This window comes from Epinephelus fuscoguttatus, linkage group LG9, assembly GCF_011397635.1.
Source record: "Epinephelus fuscoguttatus linkage group LG9, E.fuscoguttatus.final_Chr_v1".
NCBI classification, from domain to species: Eukaryota; Metazoa; Chordata; class Actinopteri; order Perciformes; family Serranidae; genus Epinephelus; species Epinephelus fuscoguttatus.
The window spans coordinates 9,213,170-9,231,301 of NC_064760.1; the positions used below are offsets into that span (position 1 = coordinate 9,213,170).

General features: G+C 39.3%; 1 protein-coding gene across 2 annotated transcripts in view; it reads right to left on the reverse strand.

The window, feature by feature from the left end:
• Positions 1 to 2,126: 2,126 nt before the first annotated feature.
• The window catches only part of tapt1a (transmembrane anterior posterior transformation 1a), a 36,300-nt gene continuing 20,294 nt past the window's right edge, over positions 2,127 to 18,132 (reverse strand). For both annotated transcript variants that reach the window (XM_049585124.1, XM_049585123.1), the window contains 6 exons: positions 16,835 to 16,944; positions 16,622 to 16,681; positions 16,448 to 16,516; positions 16,175 to 16,251; positions 13,888 to 14,057; positions 2,127 to 5,134 (listed from right to left, as the gene is read on the reverse strand). In XM_049585124.1, the coding sequence (XP_049441081.1) occupies positions 4,830 to 5,134; positions 13,888 to 14,057; positions 16,175 to 16,251; positions 16,448 to 16,516; positions 16,622 to 16,681; positions 16,835 to 16,944 (791 nt within the window). In that variant the 3' untranslated portion in view covers positions 2,127 to 4,829. The remainder of the gene's footprint in view (positions 5,135 to 13,887; positions 14,058 to 16,174; positions 16,252 to 16,447; positions 16,517 to 16,621; positions 16,682 to 16,834; positions 16,945 to 18,132) is intronic.

The window sequence follows — 18,132 nt, forward strand, 5'->3', positions numbered from 1 at the left end:
GAGAACTCTAATATAAGTATATGTAAAAATGCAAACGCAGAATCAACAAACGTCAGCGCTTCTTCCTCATATTGCTTAAAAAGTAATCCGTATTTACAGGGATTAATTTATTTTCCCTGCCACCTAATTAGTCTCACTGATATCTGTCTTCCTGCCTGTCATTTAGTTTGTGTCGCCTTTTTGTAGCATCACTTTATTTCCTTTTTGAAGTAAGATCTGTCCAACCTCTGTGTCAGCATTAACCATCATATCATGCTTAAAGTCTGATGTAATGGACACTCTCCAAGTATTACTACTACTACTACTACTACTGCTGCTGCTATCTTGAGACAACTTCCTGTTTGCTGTGACAGATCCGAAGCTCGTCTCAGTCCTCAGCAGTTATAAGGAGATTAGCCCTTTAAGAATGTCTGCTGCAGATTTACTCTACCTGACCTTAAGTCCTCAGCAGATACTGAGCGGCTCGGCCTCAGGACAGGTGAGCCTGTTATCGGCACCACGAGCTGTAATTCCAGCCCAGTCGCCAGAGGAAAATGTTGGCATTGTACGTTTCTGCAAACCACAGAAATGTTACATTTGCATGTTTCATAGGTATCATCAGCGTTTCTAAAGTGACATTGTGTATGAGCTGGCTTTGTCATCTGGAGGTGGAGAGGACTGGGGGATGGTGTGACACCTACCAAGCTGCAGACCACTGTCAGCACGTACAAATAACAGCTTTTTAGGCTCCAAATGTTGTTCTGTAGCAAAGCGTTGTTGTTTCCAGCAACTCATTAAGACACGTTAAGAGTGTGCCTCAACATTCCCACATATTAACCACAGCATTGTTTAAACATAAAGTTTCAGTGTACCCACTACATAATGTAATGCAAATGTGGTTTGCAGAAACATACAATGCAATTTTTTTTCTTGCAGATGGGTTGGTAAACCTTTAGTTCCAAAAGCATAAAATATTAAGATTTACTTAAGCCCAGTTCAGACTGAAGATTCATGACGAGACAAAGACGTGTCACCTGCAACTCAGCTGGTCAAATTTCCGGCGGCTGGTTGTCGAACGCACCTGATTCAACAGTCGGGTTGAAACAGGTTGTAGTAAAATCTGCTGGTTGAGTCAATATGACCGTTGACAGCGTATTCACTTGCTGCACAGGTGCTCCTTCCCTGCCGAGCCCTCTGTTTCTGTTCTCATGGTGTGCCGGTGTTGGACGGTGAGTCGCTGCTGCTGCTCGCTGTATGTTCTTATGCCCCGCCCACACACACATTCAAGTGGCATATTCATTATGAATACAGTCCATCTGATGCTCATTAATGTTTTATACCATTTCATCACTATTACAAATGCAGCTGTAGCCAGTATCTCACTATCACTTTAGTCATTGGTATTTTAAGAAGCTACAAATTACTATATTTAGCCACAAAATAAACCTGAAAAGCTGAAAATCAGAACAGAAGTACAGAGAGTTGTTGCATAGAGATGATATACCATCTCATTTAGTTGCATTGGTGTGAACCACAGGGTTTTTATAACGCTGCAGAATGGCACGTTGTGAGTAGTTGCCTATGGTAGTTGCATGTTTTAACTCGTCTTGTTGCAAAGCGGTCTGAACTGGGCTTTAGTTTTACAAAACAATCCCAACTCCATGTCAGCATGGAAAAGGTAAAATTATTTCACATGCAAAAACCTCAGTTTTAGTGCACTAGAAAAGGATGGACTCTGTTGGCAGACTCTGGATATTAAACTACTGTATAGAGGCATATTTGAATGCACCTGGACTGAACAACATGTTGTAGTTTTCACATACTAGTTTACAAATTCCATAATTATTTACAGGTGTAAAAATTCAGTTTGTATTTAGAGGTCTGTTTGTTGAGGATCCAGACATATCTTATTAATCCCACAAACTGCAGCTGGGGAAGTGAATTAAACTCATTGACAGTGTTGTTCACTTAAACTTTAGCTGTAGTTTCACATCTGTAGGAAGTTTGTCTCATCGTGACTCCAAATCAGGAAGCTGACCGTCTAAGGTTCAAAATAGATCCTAAACAAAGAGAGACACTGCAGCAGGGAGGACAGACAGATATCCTCTAATGATTCCACTGCACAGTGTTAAATTAAAACACCACACTTAAGAAACAAACTTTTATTAATCCAAAAGGGGGCATTTTCATACAATATCGAGGTAGGAATTAAATAAAGAACCAAACTGATGAGACAAAGCAGGCAGTGTACTGGACCATCGCAGCTCGCATAGGAACACGCTTGTCTCGTCTCCATTAGCACTGTGGAGCCCAGCTGTGGGTCAGTCAGGTTCAGGTCGATCTCTCTGACCGACCACAACGAGACTGAGCTCGGGCCAGTGGAGACGAGACATTTCACAAATCCACATGAAGGACTGAAGAGAGTCAGATTTCATGCGCATAAAATATTATCACATCACAACTGGCAGCTCCAAAAACAGAACTATTCTCCTTATTACAATGGTAATGAAAATTATAAACAACCTTTTATCTCCAAAACAGAATCAAATAGAAGCAGATAAGTGTTTACATTAGATATTTATCTCCTCTCTGCTTAAAGTAAAATATGATACTCCACTTAACATAATGAGGGTTTGTGCCAGAGCAACTTTAAATATATTATTGTCATATGTTAGATTGTTTAATTAACAGGGCAGAAAAGTAAATAAATTAAAAGTGACAGGAGGAATTTAACTCAAAGAGAAGTGATTTCTTTCATAGATTATTTTAAAATTTACCAGCATTTGGTTGGATTTGAACCCTAATAACTAGTTCTTAATGATTTTTATGTATAATTCTGCTAAAACTACTCAGCTAACTGTAAGAACTGTCAAACAACTCAAAGCAAAGATGGCACACAGTATAAAGTGCTACATAATGTACCATTATTCACTGATTTTAACGACTGTGGATCAGAAAACAAAAGTCATGGACACAAATTAAATATTTGGCTACTGTAACTGTATGGCCTGACAATGAATTGTAAAACTCTGCAGTAATGTTAATAATAACATATTTAACACTCAGTTACAAACGTGGGTGACAAATGAAAGCTGGATGATAAAACTGATTTGTTAACATATTTATAGATTTTTTCATTGCAGTAAAATAAAAGTTTCAATCATGGCAAACAATTTAATAAAGTCAGTCAACAAAATGTAAAACACACATGCAAAAAAAGGCCTTTTGTTGCAGAAATATTGCTTCTATTTTCTAAGATGTAAACATTACAACATTACTTGAGAGTCGAATGAGAAACATGACCCGTCGTATTTAAGACAATACGGTCCATCAGTGCAAACATTCTTTAGACTGAAAGAAATGAAAAATTAAACACCATATTTCTGACATGGATCAGTGGAGGATGCGTCACCCTTTTATAAAGATCAGATGATTTCAGAAAATGATTTGAGTTTAAAATGTTTCCTAAGCAAGAAGAAAATTCAGATTATCTTCAGCATGTTTCAGTATTTAATTAACCAATTACTGGTTTGTTTTTTCAGTTTTAACTGGACCTCTGAAAGGCGTCTGTCTGCGTGCGAGGCTGGTAGAAGCAGCAGATTTAATGTCAGCACTCTTTCATTTGACCGGCAGCTTCTGTGATGTCATGCGCTGACTGCTTCCTGTAATGAAAGGTCCTTCAGTGGCTGAAGGCGCCGTGTGTGCCGCAAATGACTTTATCTGTTGGCTGTGTAAACGAAAGGCTCTACTTAAGGCTCTAATTAAAAGTCATGTTCATAACTCCATCGACTGAATTTGGGAAGTACGATGATGCTTCACGACCTCCTGCTGACGTCCAGACTTCTGAGCTGAGCAGTTAATGGAGCGAGTGGTGTCTGACTGCTCAGAGCTGCATTTCCCAACCTGTCTGCCTTGTGACCTCTTAAAACAAATCATTGTCTGTGTGACCTCTTATCACAAATTTCAGAGACCATATTCAGAGTTTTAGAGACCAAACAAGGTCAAATTATACGGTAATTCAGAAGAAAAGTCTAAATAAAAATATCTCTGTAAATGTTAAATGTGTTTTTTCTTGACTGCTGCAGGTCACGAGCCTCAGGTTGGGAACCACTCGCTTCAAGTCTATTACTGAAGGAACCTCTCAGACACCTTTTGCACTTTAAAGCCAATCCAGATCTGAATATCTGAGCTAAACTGTTAAAGTAACCTTAGTGTCTGATTATAAAGACTGCTGTATAAAAAAGAGGCTAGTTTTTCTTGCAGATTGCGATGATATGTCTGATGACACCTGACGAGTTATAAAAAGAACCTTAATGAATCAGGTGTAAAAGGAAACACTTGGAGCACTGACGACTGATTCAGGTGTTACCTTTAATATCAGAGTTTGAACGTTTGTTTTGTGGCTGCTGAGCGAACTGAGAAGTTTCTCGTTCTGGTACCAGTGCTGCTCAGACAGGAAGTGCTTTTGTGCTCTCACACACGGTGTTTCACACACACTCTCACACCTGCGCTCACTCCAAATACTGAACCATCCAAACACCTCCACACTCTATCTCTCACACACACACATACACACACGACAGTTCAGACGACTTGAGTTGCCACAGTCACACTTTTTCTCCTGCTGTTTTTCAGCCAGCTGAAGTTTTCTTTGTCAAACTTCTCGACTTCAGGCTTCAACCACAGCAGGATCGTCATTTTCACAATAACTTACTGTATTGCCTCTGACTTTAATAAATACTCAGCTTTCTGCTGCTGTTGGCCGGGAGAGCGGCGCCAAAGGGCCCACTGCTCTCCGTCTTTCCTGAGTGGTTAATCACTACATCAGCTGCTGCTGCTGCTGCTGCTGGTTAGTCGATGCGGTTACCACAGATAGTGAAACGATCGATCTCCAGCAGGTCTTTTTTGGGAGTCCTGTGCTTCAGTTCAGAGGCTCCTTGTGCCTCGCCCTCCTCCTCTTTGGAGAGTGCAGGTGCAGCTTGTTCAGGTTCGGGTGGAGGAGTTGGGGGACGGCTAGCTGGAGCAGCAGGAGATGGGTCAGTGGGTGGGGGAGGAAACAAGTCAGTCCTGGGAGTCGGCTGGGTGGTCACAGATGAGGAGAAAGATGGAGGTGGGCTGCAGGCTGTGACAGGGTTCTGCTCCATCTTTGATTCACCTGTAAGAAACAGTGGGTGACGTATATTTAATGACAGAAAAAGCAGCGTGTGGATGAGTGAATTTGAAGTTGCTCAGCTGATTCACTGGTTAGTGTGTAGAGGGACTGTTAAAACAAACAGCATGTAAGAAAATCAGCAGATTCAGTTCTCCGTCTCAGTCGACACAAGATAATGGTCTATGATGACATTTTTAATGACGTGTTTATCACCTACTATACTGAGCCACTTTTTTGTATTTTTATTGTGTCACCTTGTTATTGTTTTTTGGCATATTCTACTGTGACGTTTTTATGACACTTTATAGGATGACATTTTCATGTTTGTTTTTTAACAACATACCATATACGACGGTTTTTCATGATTTTAGACGACATAATGCACAAATGACATACTATGTATGACTACTTTTTCATGGTTTTTAAGGACATGCTATACTATGATGTTTTTTCATGATTTTGGAAGACATTGTATACTATGACTTTTTTTTATAATTTTGGACGACATGCTATACTATGACGTTTTTTCATGATTTGTAACGACATTCTATACTATGATGTTTTTCTCATGATTTTGGACGAAATACTACACTATGACTGTTTTTACATCATTTTGGACGACATACTATACTATGACATTTTTTCATGATTTTTAACGACATACTATGACGTTTTTTCATGATTTTTAACGACGTACTATACTATGACTGTTTTTTCATGATTTTGGATGACATACTATGACTTTTTTGTTTTGTTTATTTACTTTTGGGATATACTATACTATGACATTTGCTATTTTTTTTTCATAGCAAAAGATATCATGACGTTTTATAAAGACATACCTTACTATACCATACTATAATTTTTATTTCATGTAATATATATTATATTATAACTTTTTGTTAGAGCTATCTTATAATCAACATTTATGTTTGTTGCTGATGTAATTGGTTAGAACTCAAAGTGATTTACAGGTCTTAAAATCTGCAGTATGTCTTAAAAAAGGTCCTAAAAGTTATTCAATTTTACTTCAAGATTACTGCTTATACCCTGAAAAAACACACCATGTTTTCCATCTGTTTGTATACAGAATAAACAAACAAGATAGTTATTTGATGACCTTTACAGGTGCCTCTTGGTGTTTTTTGTAAACTCTGAACAACAGTTAAGTGTATTTTTCTTTTAACATATTTGTCTGATGCTCTCTGTAAGCAGTATATAAAACATACACTGCAGTATTAGGGGAATAGGATACTATCCAAAATTGGAAGTGGTCATAATCTACACAATCAGCTTCAGGAAAGCAAAAGGAGCTGTGAGAAAGAAAAGATTTCCTTTAAATAATTTTGAGAGGAGAGGGAGAAGTTGCAGTATAGGAGAGGGAGATGAGCTGTCAATGAGCAGCAACTCTCAGCCTGTAACAGAAGAAGCGAAGGTGTTCTGGCTTGAGTGACAGGAAGTGATTCAACCTGCCACCGTCCACCCACCTGACTGCGCAGTTTCACAGCGGCACAGAGAGGGAATAATGACACATAGCCAAAAAAGAAAGCTGACATGAAACACGAAGAAGCACAGTTGGTTCTTATCACAACTTCCACTGCATTACGTTAAGAGAAAACACTGCAAAGCCTTTTTAACTTTGAGCACACTGAGTGAATTACATTAGAAAAACCAACCAAACAGAATAATTCATCACATTAGAGAGAATTGAGCGAAGCAGCATTGGATATTAACAAGGCCGTCCACAGAGACAACCAGCCCAGCCGCGGGCTATCTGGCTACGACTAACTTCCAATTCTTACTGTAGACAGAGCTGAACCGACACTTTACTGTACAGAAATACTGCAGTCCACTGAGCATATGAAGTGTTTGAGTAAGGCGCTAAAAAAACTTCAAATATGATCAAGGCCATGAAAACAGACATCATGGGCCAACTGAATATTAGAAAATATCAAGATTTGTGTTATAATACCTTCTGTTCTGTCTGAATAATTCAGCGGTGATAAATTTATAATGAAATCATGCCTGTTGACAGTCAATAAATAAACAAGTGTACACATCACTTTGCTTATTATGTCTTTCTTTGCTTCAGTTTAACTTTGATCCATTTGCTAACACCATGATCAGACAACAGAATATTTCTGTCTCTTGAGATGGTCACTTTGTCAGATCACTGACTCAAAAAGCAGCTTCAGTGTTGCACATTACAACTCTAACATTTCTCTTCTTTAGCTTCACTATTTTAACATCACAGACAGAAAAAGAAGTCGTCAAACTAGCCAAAAGACAGCAAAAAGAGAGAAAATAAATCTAGAACGAAACATATTTTGTTTGGATGTCGTGATGCATCCCAGAACCAGCATTGTTTGTTAGTGAAGGATCATTATTGGCCTGATAAAATGTATTCTGATCTCAGCATAATCTTGCAATCATGCTTAAATATCAACAATGTTACTAAAGTATGTGCAATATGAAATCAGCTACTCGAACCTTCTGTCCTCTACAGAGCAGAGCGTTTTAGCATCTTTCAGCTCATTGCTTTGGTTTTACTTTGTATTTACTTCAGCAGCTTAAGAGCAAGATATGTTTCTTAGCAGTTAGTGGAGACTCAACAGAGCTAAAAGGATGTAAATCAACAGAGATATGATGCAAAATAATTGCTAATATATATTTCTGGAAGTGTAAATGGGCAACTATTTACAAACACACTAACCATATCAGTTTTAAAAGGTCATATTAGCATGTCATTGTTGTGTTTTTAGCTCATTTTGCTTTCCCAAATTGGCCAAAAGCAATCATTTAGTGCAGGTTTTGTCAGCAGAAGATATTTTTATGCTTGATATTTATTTACAATACTTTAGAAGAATTTGAAAAGACTTTGAAAATACTTTTAAAAGACTAAAGTCCGACACCCTCTCACATCCAAAGACAAATTTTGCAAAGAGTGGGGATCTTGCAGGGTCATTATTTGCAAGACTACAACTAGATTACTTTTGAGATTATTTCCCATCCTGCTCCTGGTGGAAAATATTACGCCAAGCTCTCATTATGAAATGTGACATATTAACAATTCCTAAGTGTTGCAAACTCTAGAAACACAAGATGAAAGGCATCATATGTTGACAGTATTCTTGTCGATTCGGTGTCAATATAATCCAGAAGCTAAACTGTACTTATGTACAAACTTTACAATTTGGATTTTGTCACCTCAACTCGCGCCCAGCCTCTGTTGGTTAGCTGCAATATTTTAGTCAGAGGAGATCATGGGAACAAGAGGTGAACATTTAAAAAAAAAAAAAAAGATTTCTCACTAAAATAAGTGCCAGATGGTGGATCAGATACATGATGAATTGAACACCGACTTTAGTTCACTCAACAACTCCACTAATTTTCCCTACTTTTCTATAACACAAGAGAACCAAGACTTGTTCATGTTCGTGTGCCTCTCCTGAGTTGGTCCCCTCCATGTTGACTATCTGCCTGGTTGCTGCTCCCTGGTGTTGGAGAGAGTGTAACTGTTGGTTGTTGACAATGTTCATGTAATTGAATTTCAGTATTTCATGAGCCAGGCTAAAATACAATATGATGCGATACGATACGATGCGATGCGATACAATATGTTGCGCTATGCTATAATACGATATGATATGATATGGTATGACACAGTGCAGTATGACACGGTACGACAATATTAAACATGTTGGATTTTACTGGGACATCAAGATAAACAAACGCTCAGACAGGGTTTTATTACCACCTTACACCGAACGATCGAGACTAAAGGCCCGAACATACGCGGACGTCCGCAAGCCCTGTGCGCGCAAAGCTCAGATTTTACGACCGCACGGACTCCGCTCCACGCACCAGTGACTGCTCGGCATGTATTTTTCACATCGCGGGGATTTTTCACTGACATTTTTACAGGAAACTACAACGCAGAAGTGCGCTCGACTATGAAAGCCCGAATGACTGCGGACATTCCTCGCGGAGTCTGCTCCGCCCGAGTATGTTCGGGCCTTAAGGGAGTGCACACAACTGAGGTAAACTTTCCTGATTTTATACCAACTTTGTAAATGTGTCTGCGACAGTGAAACCATTCTAAAAGTAATTTGGTGTGAGGCTGACATTGGTTGTTTTTCTTTTAATTACAACCCTCTCTATCTGGGTTTTATCATGTACATGTGTAAATAAAGTGTGCCATAGAGTCCTTAAGGGTGCACATTACAAAAGATTTGGCAGAAACATTATTCAAGCCAGTGCAGAAACACATAGATCTCCACTTTTTCTCTGGAAGATATGTGAGCTTTAATAAAAGTTAACTACCATATGGGGCTTGAAATGGCTGATGTGAAACCGCTCATTACCCGTTTCTGCCCTCTGGACAAAAACATGCAGTATAGACAGATGGCATATCTAATGTTACGTGAATCCCGATCATTGTAAAGACAAAGACGTGCAGATGAACATAATTGTGCAGTGAATCCACTGGGGCAGCAGGTAAAGCTCCAGGCGCACGCCAAAGTAGCGTAATGTTGGAAAAGAGAGATAGCTGGTTGAAATCCCAGCAGCTAAATGTGTGGGAAGCAGAAGGAGACTCACATTAATTTCCCACAACCTCAAAGTAGTTATTATTATACTCTATATGTCGGAGCATGCCGCCTTAAGCCTTGTAGCAGCTGCTTTCTGAGAAACCAGATTTGTTTGAAACACAAGCGCTGGTAGGAGCTTTGATGTTTGATATGACATGATGCACCATCAGGATCTTTGTCATTTTAAAGCTCCTGGCTCAGAGCAGCAGGCAGGTCTGTGGCACATGGGAGAAAAGATCTGCAGGGATTTGGCTGCGGATGACAGGGAGATACTGCCACCTCCAAATCTGTGTGTCTGATCGTACGCGAGTGTGTGTGTGTCCTGAGGTACAGGGCCTGTTTAACAGTGTGTCAAGATATATACATGAATGTTAATGAGGATATTCATATGTAAATATTTGAATGTTAGAATGAGGGTTTGTTTAGTTGTTGATATTTGTCATATGGGATGATTTTTGGCACGTCAATGCCTCTAAAGTCTGCTACAGCGACAACTAACAATTACTTTTATTATTGATGAAAAGGCATATTAGTTTCTTGACAGATATATTCAATTTACTATCACATAAGACCTGCAAATCCTCAGGACTGAGAACCAGGAGCCAGGTAACTTTTTGTATTTGTGCATAAAAAAATGACAATGCCATTTAAATAATCAATTAATCTGGATCTCTTATCACAGAAGGGCTCGATCTTCCACAAGGATGAGTGTGCTGTAAACAACCTTTGCTATATAGCAACAACTATCCTTACAAAAAAGTAACTTTGTGATTTGATTTAACTGTATTAAAATAACAATTTCAAGTACTGCTGATACAATTTTGGAGGTATGACCCATTTTGGAGTCTAGACTAATTAAATTCATTGGCCTGAAGGAAGTGCTACAGTCAAAGCTCAAACTGTCAAACCATAATTCGAGGGGACAGTTCACCCTAAAATCAAAAATACATATTTTCCTCTTACCTGTAGTGCTGTTTATCAATTCTGATCGTTTTGGTGTGAGCTGCTGAGTGTTGGAGATATTGGCCGTAAAGCTGTCTGCCCTCTTTCCAATATAACAGAACTATATGGCGCTAGGCTTGTGGTGTCAGCTTTCTTAGCTACCAAACTGCACCCACCAACCGCATCACCACACAGAAGGACGTGTACATCTACTCATGCTCCTGACAGCGCAAGATGTAAACATTAATGACATCCTCCTGAGCTGTAACATTAGCTAGCTCTCTGATGCTATGTAGTATGTAAATATTGAACTAAGATGCTTGCTTCCTCCTGCCCAGTGATACAGTTGGTAGTTCGTAGGAAAAAAAAATTGCTCACAACAAGGTCTGCGGTTTACCTCGAGTAACTGGCTCATGATTTCTGGACAGACTTTCATGTTGAGTTTTACAAATGCAACAATCTGCAACTCACACCAAAACAATCTAATAAATGATAAACAGCACTACAGGTAGTGCTGTTTATTTGGGGTGAATTTGGGGTGAACTGTCCCTTAAGGCCAGTTCAGACAAAAGATTTGCGATGAGGCGAAACCATTTTAGAACGTTGGAGAAAAGTTGCAGCGGTGTGAACTAGTCGGTCTGAGCTCGACTCAAGGCGGTTGATGGTGTCACCTGCAACTCAGCTGGTCAGATCGTCCGCAGCTGGTTTTAGAATGAAAAGCTTGTCACCTGTTTCAACAGCCAATCAGCTTATAGTGAGATCAGCTGGTCAAGTCAAAATGACCACAGACAGCGTGTTCGCCTGCCGAGCCCTCTGTTTCCATCCTCACAGTGTGCCGGTGTCAGACGGTGGGTCGCTGCTGCTTATTTTGCCCCTCCAATATAACGGATATTATTGTGGTGTATTTATTATGAATACAGTCTGTCTGATGCTCGTTTTGTTTCTGTTTTTCACCATTTCACCACTACTACAAATGCAACTGTAGCCAGTATCTCACTATCCTCATTCACATTTTAAGAAGCTACAAATTATACTCCACAAAATAAGTCTGAAAAGCTGAAAATCAGAACAGAAGTACAGAGAGTTGTTGCACAGAGATGATACGCCGTCTCATTAAGTCGCATTGGTGTGAACTGCAGGGTTTTAGAACGTTGCAGAACGGTGCATTACAAATAGTTGGCTGTTTCAACTCATCTTGTCACAAATCTTTGGTCTAAACTGCGCTTTGGTGCCACATTATTGATCACTGATCAAATGCATACAAGTGGTGCCAATTTTGGTCTATTAGTAGATTAATCGATTAGTCAAAATGGTGAACATTTGCTAGTTTCAGCTCCTCAAATGTGAAGAGTTGCAGCTTTTCTTTGTCTAATATAAATATAAACCGACGATCTTTAAGTTTTTGTGGCTGTTTCTATAAAACAATTAGAATATGCATATTTTTTGACATTTTATAGACAAAATATGTGGCAGATTGATCATAAAAAATACTGGTAATTTCAGCACCACACACAGGATGTTTCCATCTGCTGCCTGAAGCTGGACACTGAGCTCCTACCTGCTGACAAATCTGTCTGGATTCGTGTCAGCTAAATGCCTAAAATGTAAATTTAAGTGTCAGCTAATTGCCCAAAATGTAAATTAAAATGTCAGCTGAATGCTTAAAAATGTTAATATAAAGATGATTCTTCTCTAAGGCGAGGAGAGTTTGGTAAACTGTGCTGCATGCAACGGACAAACACATGATTTGGAATATAAATTAGTGTTTTCCACTTTAGTGTGAGATATAAACAACAACAGAGCTTTGTTTCCTCTGTTTGTTTGTTTTTAAATATCATTATAAGACATTACTGTTTTATTAGACACAGTATGTCAAAGTGCAGAGACACAGCGAAGATCAGCAATCGAGTGGGAGGCAGAGAGCAGCATGCATATTATTCATAAGAAAGATTAAATCCCAGGACATCTCATTTACTAGATATCTATTCCTGAGAACCACCAGGATGCTCTCACAGGTCTTTTCATATCTTCAAAATAGGATGCAACCTCCAAAATCTGTGATATATTTCAAGGTGATGGTCTGTGATTAAAAGCTTTTGTGAGATTCAAAACAAACATGTGATATATTCTCTGTCACTGCTTGTACAGCAGCTGCAAAAACTGAAGTACTGTTTTTTTAACATGTCTGTGCTGCATTTTCTGTATTTGGATCCAAAATCAAAGTGTCGTGTTCACACTGCATAATGACCTCAGCTGAGGGCTCCTGCTAGCTCGCTGAATATTTCATGCTGAAGATATGAGTGCACAATAAACTCTCAGTGTCTAATGTGCCGGCGTTTATTGTTGGATATTGGTTAAAAAATATATTTATTCAAATAGATGGCTTGAGGTCTTGAGTTAACAGCTAGACATGTAAAGAGACTTATATAATCAGGATATTATTTAATTTAGTATTATTCATTACTGAGTGCCAAGCTGATCATTTGAGTGCTGGCTAGAACAAAGAAAAAAGGTTATATCCAAATGTACTTATATTCAAAAACTGAAATATTCCAGGACCGTTTCTGGTTTGCTGGATTGTAGGAGTCCTGATAGTTCCACTTGGTGTAATTAGTGAGGACGGAGGGTTATCAAGCGGAGATGGTTGAATAATTTTGTAAAGATACTAGGAAAATTATAAATGGGTCAATCTGTGTTCCTCTTTTCCAATAAACTTCCACTTTTGCTCTGATAGAAGTGATGAGAAAAATCCTAAATATGTTGACATACTAATTATTTCCATGTTAATTTAAACTTGCAACAACTTATTTTGTTGGCCATGTGGGGGCAGCAGAGACAAGCCGCGAACAACATTGACATATCATCACTATTTAAGTTAATATGTTTACTTGTTGGCAAATAGTTGCATTTTTATACACCCATCCTTTACTGAGCGACGTAATCATCCATTTGGAGTCATGTTTATGTTCTCCTGATGAATGTTAGTCCAACATTCACTCTCTTTTAGCTCTGTTTTTGGTCTCCACCAACTCCTGAGAAAAATATTTGTCTCTTTAGCTGCTAAGTGCTCCACTACATTAACAACTTAGTCTCTCACTGTGTCTGTCAGATGTTTATGGAACCTAGTGTTTAATGTTAATATATAGAAACGTAATCAATATAAACATGCAGCCTTTTTTAAAAAGACATTCATGATGTTCACAAGATAATCAGTTAGTGATTTACCTGAAGGTGTTGGACATCTGGCCTGGTCAGCTTTGCTGGGGCTTTTCCCAGAGGAGGATGGAGCGGTGGAGGGTCTCTCGAACAGTTTGTCCTCCATGTTGGCTCTCTTGACGTAAACACACGACTTCCCCAGCAGCACAATACTGTTCAACACTTTCAGTGTAACCAGCCTAAACAGGGAGAGGGCTGCTGTTTAGAAGGGTGTTTATCTGACTGGAAGAAGTGGATCAAAAATTTCTCAAATAACAATTTTCTATTGTTTAACCCTTTGAAACATCACTTTTCTTGTGCTGCCTTCAGACGCCTTTTGCAAGTATTTAAACCTTTAAACCTTGAGCAAATTGGTGCAATGTCTTCCAAAAAAAATCATGGGAAAGAACAATGAACAACTTGGTAAGAAATGTCCCACAAATTGAAAAAAAAAAAAGGAAAAGAAAATTATACAGAATTATTATAATTTTTGAGCACACTTTCAGTTCAGTTCAGTTCACTACTAGAAGTGTGTGGCGGTGTTATGTATCTGCAGAGATTCTGCCCTCTGCCTGTATTTTTTATCTTATTTTGCTGTGTTGCCGTGTAGCAACCAGGTCTTGGATCGTAAGCAGCAGGCATCCAAGAAAAAGCTACAAAAATCAAAGACACAGGGGCGTAAAAACACAAATATAGCAGGTGAAACGCCAAGCGGACAAAGCTCGTTCCAAAACGAGAGTGAATCTGGGGTTGGCTTTCACTTTAGCTGGCAAGCACTGAAAGAGAGGATGAAAATGAAGAGTGGAGTTTTCTGTTGGAAAGTAAGTGCCAGCAGTTAGCTAAGTTAGCTTGCTTAACTTTTGGCTTTTCTGAGACAATAAATGTAATGTTCTTTTAATAGTAGCGTAATTTGCAGTGTACTTAGATGCAGTGCAAACAGGAGGAGCCAAGTTTGAATGTTTTGTTGACTGACAACTGACGATTCCTGCATACAGTAGTTTACCTTTAAACTGACTTTGCTGGATGAACAACTAAATAATAAAATCATGACAAAGCATTCTTCTGATGTACAATTGTTTGTATTTGTTGATGGCAGTTTAATTTGTGAAATAAATACTGTTTCTTTCGCATTTCACATTAGTATATTTGGTTTTGGCAGCCAATGTATTTAAGAATTCTTTCAGCAACTTGAGTTTAATTGCCAGTTTAGCTGATGGATTCAGCACCACGATGAAGTTTAGATTTAGATGAGAATAAATGGAAAAATAATGAGGTTTATGATTTTAGTCTATTCCATCTTTCTTGCTGTTATCTGGTGTTGGGATGTGGCAGAGTTATCACAGAACAGTCTTGAGCCGCAGCTATAATGAATTTCTTCAACCATCTGATTCACATCACACCACTGACACCAGGATGTTGATGTTGACCATCCTTGTGTGTTTCTGGGTTCTGCTATAAGGCCCAACCTCTGACACGGTGATATGAGAGAGACAGACACATTTGGGTCTGTGGATCACTGCTCGCTGTGACAGGGTGTTTCGGACTGAGAGCGTGTCAGCATGGCTGAGTCTTTGCCAAGGCACGGCGGCCTGTTCGAGACAGAGTTATTTTTAAATCAGGGGGTGGGGAAGGCCAGAGATGGCACTAGAGATGACAACATTGTATTCTTCACCCTGAGGGAAACTCTTCAATGGTACGAGCCCAACAGGATCCAGCAAATGAGAGTGAGCGAGGCAATCAGCAGCTCTGCACAGGGAGAACGTGAGGGCACAGTGGTGATACTTATGTAACTGTGTGTGTCTCTGAATCTCACTGTGTGTTTATGACAGTGGCCACATGTGTTAGTGTGACTGCATGCATGTCTGTATACAGCATATGGGAATCTCTGTGCACATTTAACACACTACAGTTAAACATATAATGAAACGTTTACATATGCACTGATAAATGGATTAATGAATTCAGCGCTAAGATAAAAATAATATGGAAATATAGACTTTGACCTCAATTTTAAATGGTTTAACTCTGAATATCAATAAGAAGAGGGAATAACAACATATCTTATCACCAGATTAATGTGCATGAACAACTGAAATCAGTTTCAGCCTTTAAATCTCCTCTTGAGCTACATTTTTACAGTCAGATTAAAATACATGCAGCATATGTAAAATTAAAATGCCACGTTCAGTGTAACAAGTACAACAACATGAGGCTTTAAAGCTTCCATCAATTTTGGATGCTTGGCAAAGCCATCCACAATAAATGTAACATGGAAACATAATCATGACATAACATTAGTAATGTATAACAGACTTACCCGAGATAAAAGAGGAACACACACGTGTATGAAAGAGCTCCCTGCACCTTCACTGAACTCATCACCACGCGGATCAGCTGTTAAAACATTAAAAGGCAGAATAAATGATCTCTGAGGTGGAAAATAATTATGGATTTTAAAACATGGTGAGCACCATCAGGCAGTGGTATTACGTACAAGTCTGTAGGAAGTTCTGGCTAATGTTTATGTGCCGATGACTAACTCTCTCCTGGTGTTTGTGCCTGAATAACAACAGAGTGCAGCGTCTCTTACCAGAACGGCCAACGGCAGAGGGATGAAGCCCATCCTCCGGGCCACTGAGTCACTGTAGTCTGTATAAGCCTACACAGTGACAGACAAGCACACATTACAGCACTCCACAAAACTGCATTGATTAGCTGCGTAGGCTCGATGCTGTTTATGTAAGTATAATGAGAAGCTGCTTACATTCTTCTGTCGACTGCTGACGAGATCGAAAGCCAAGCTGGCTCTGTATTCGCTGTACACCTGGGAGAGAGACACAAACAATAACGGAGTGTGCCAACAAACAAGTCTTAATTAGGAAAGATAAACGGACCACATACACAGTATTATTATACACACATACTGTGTAACTGCGAGGCTGTTTTAGAAATAATGAACATCAGATTTGGCTCTTACATCTGCAGTGATGTCGTTGAATTTGGTGATGAAAGCATGTTTAATAACGTCAACAGCAACTTCAGAGGTGACGACCATGAAGACGTCGGGGAACAACACCCACAGGTGGTCTGAGGGGAGAAAAATGGCACATGAGACTTTATGTGTTATATGTAAATAATTTTAATCTAATTTAAGAGGAATCCTTCCCTGGATGTTGCTGACTTTTTATTTCACATCCAGCATACAAAGTCACATTAGCATTAATTAGCAGTCTTGTTCTCTGTCCACTGACTCTGCTTTTAGCTCCATTTTTACTCCCCGCCAACTGATGAAACGAGACAGTAAAGTTGAGGGCTGAAAAACAAAACAGTGAGCTGAGACACACTAAAATAATTAATAGAGCAGAGAGGAACTGCAAAATTGGGTGATAATAACAGAGCCTGAAAAAGAAGCCTACGCCAAAGTGCCTAAAACTGCAGTTCCTTCAATGGCCACTGGAGGCTGGCTCCAGAAGTGAGTCAATCCTCAGAGACCCCCATGTTAAAATGCCAAATTTACAGCAAAATAAATAAATAAATTCATCTCTATAGTTAATTTAAACATGCATGACAACTGTATGTTGGGTGGATTTTTACATAGCTCTTTATAATGCATATTTGAGGGAGGGCCTGCTTTGAGTGACAAGCTGCCTGCGAGGCGTTGCTACAGTCTGTGTGTCAGATCCACCCTCCCGTCCACATATGGTCACTTCTGTCTCCAAAAAACTACGATGACGACGGCCAAAATGCCAAACTTAAGGCTTCAAAACGGGAGTCCACAAACCAATGGGTGACCTCACGGTAGCTACGGCCATTATTTCATATAGCCTATGGTGATAACTCTTTGTCAGTTCATAACTATGAGCAACTGCCATCACATAATCCCCATGCCAGTGTTAAGCTAGTGTAACGACAGCATTCACTATGTCTATTCCAGTTTGGTCTTGTCCACAAATTCAAAGCATCGAGCAACCAAACTCTCTGTGCAGTGTGCAGTAGTGGCAGTAAATGTTCAGTGATGGTTACAGTTTGCCCATGAATAACCACTACAGCTCCTCAATACCCAAGAAGTTCCCATCCCTTGTCTCCCAACTGCTGGACAGTAGTGAAGGAAGAGTAGGATAACAAACTGGAGCAAAGTGTGCTGTTCTCTGGCTCTGTTCAGAGACAGCAGACTCTGCTCCACGTAGAATGCAAAAGGTAGATAAACACATTTATTCAGTGACATTTTATCGGACGTCAACCTCGCACTTTTGTGTATTGTCGAAAAATAGACTT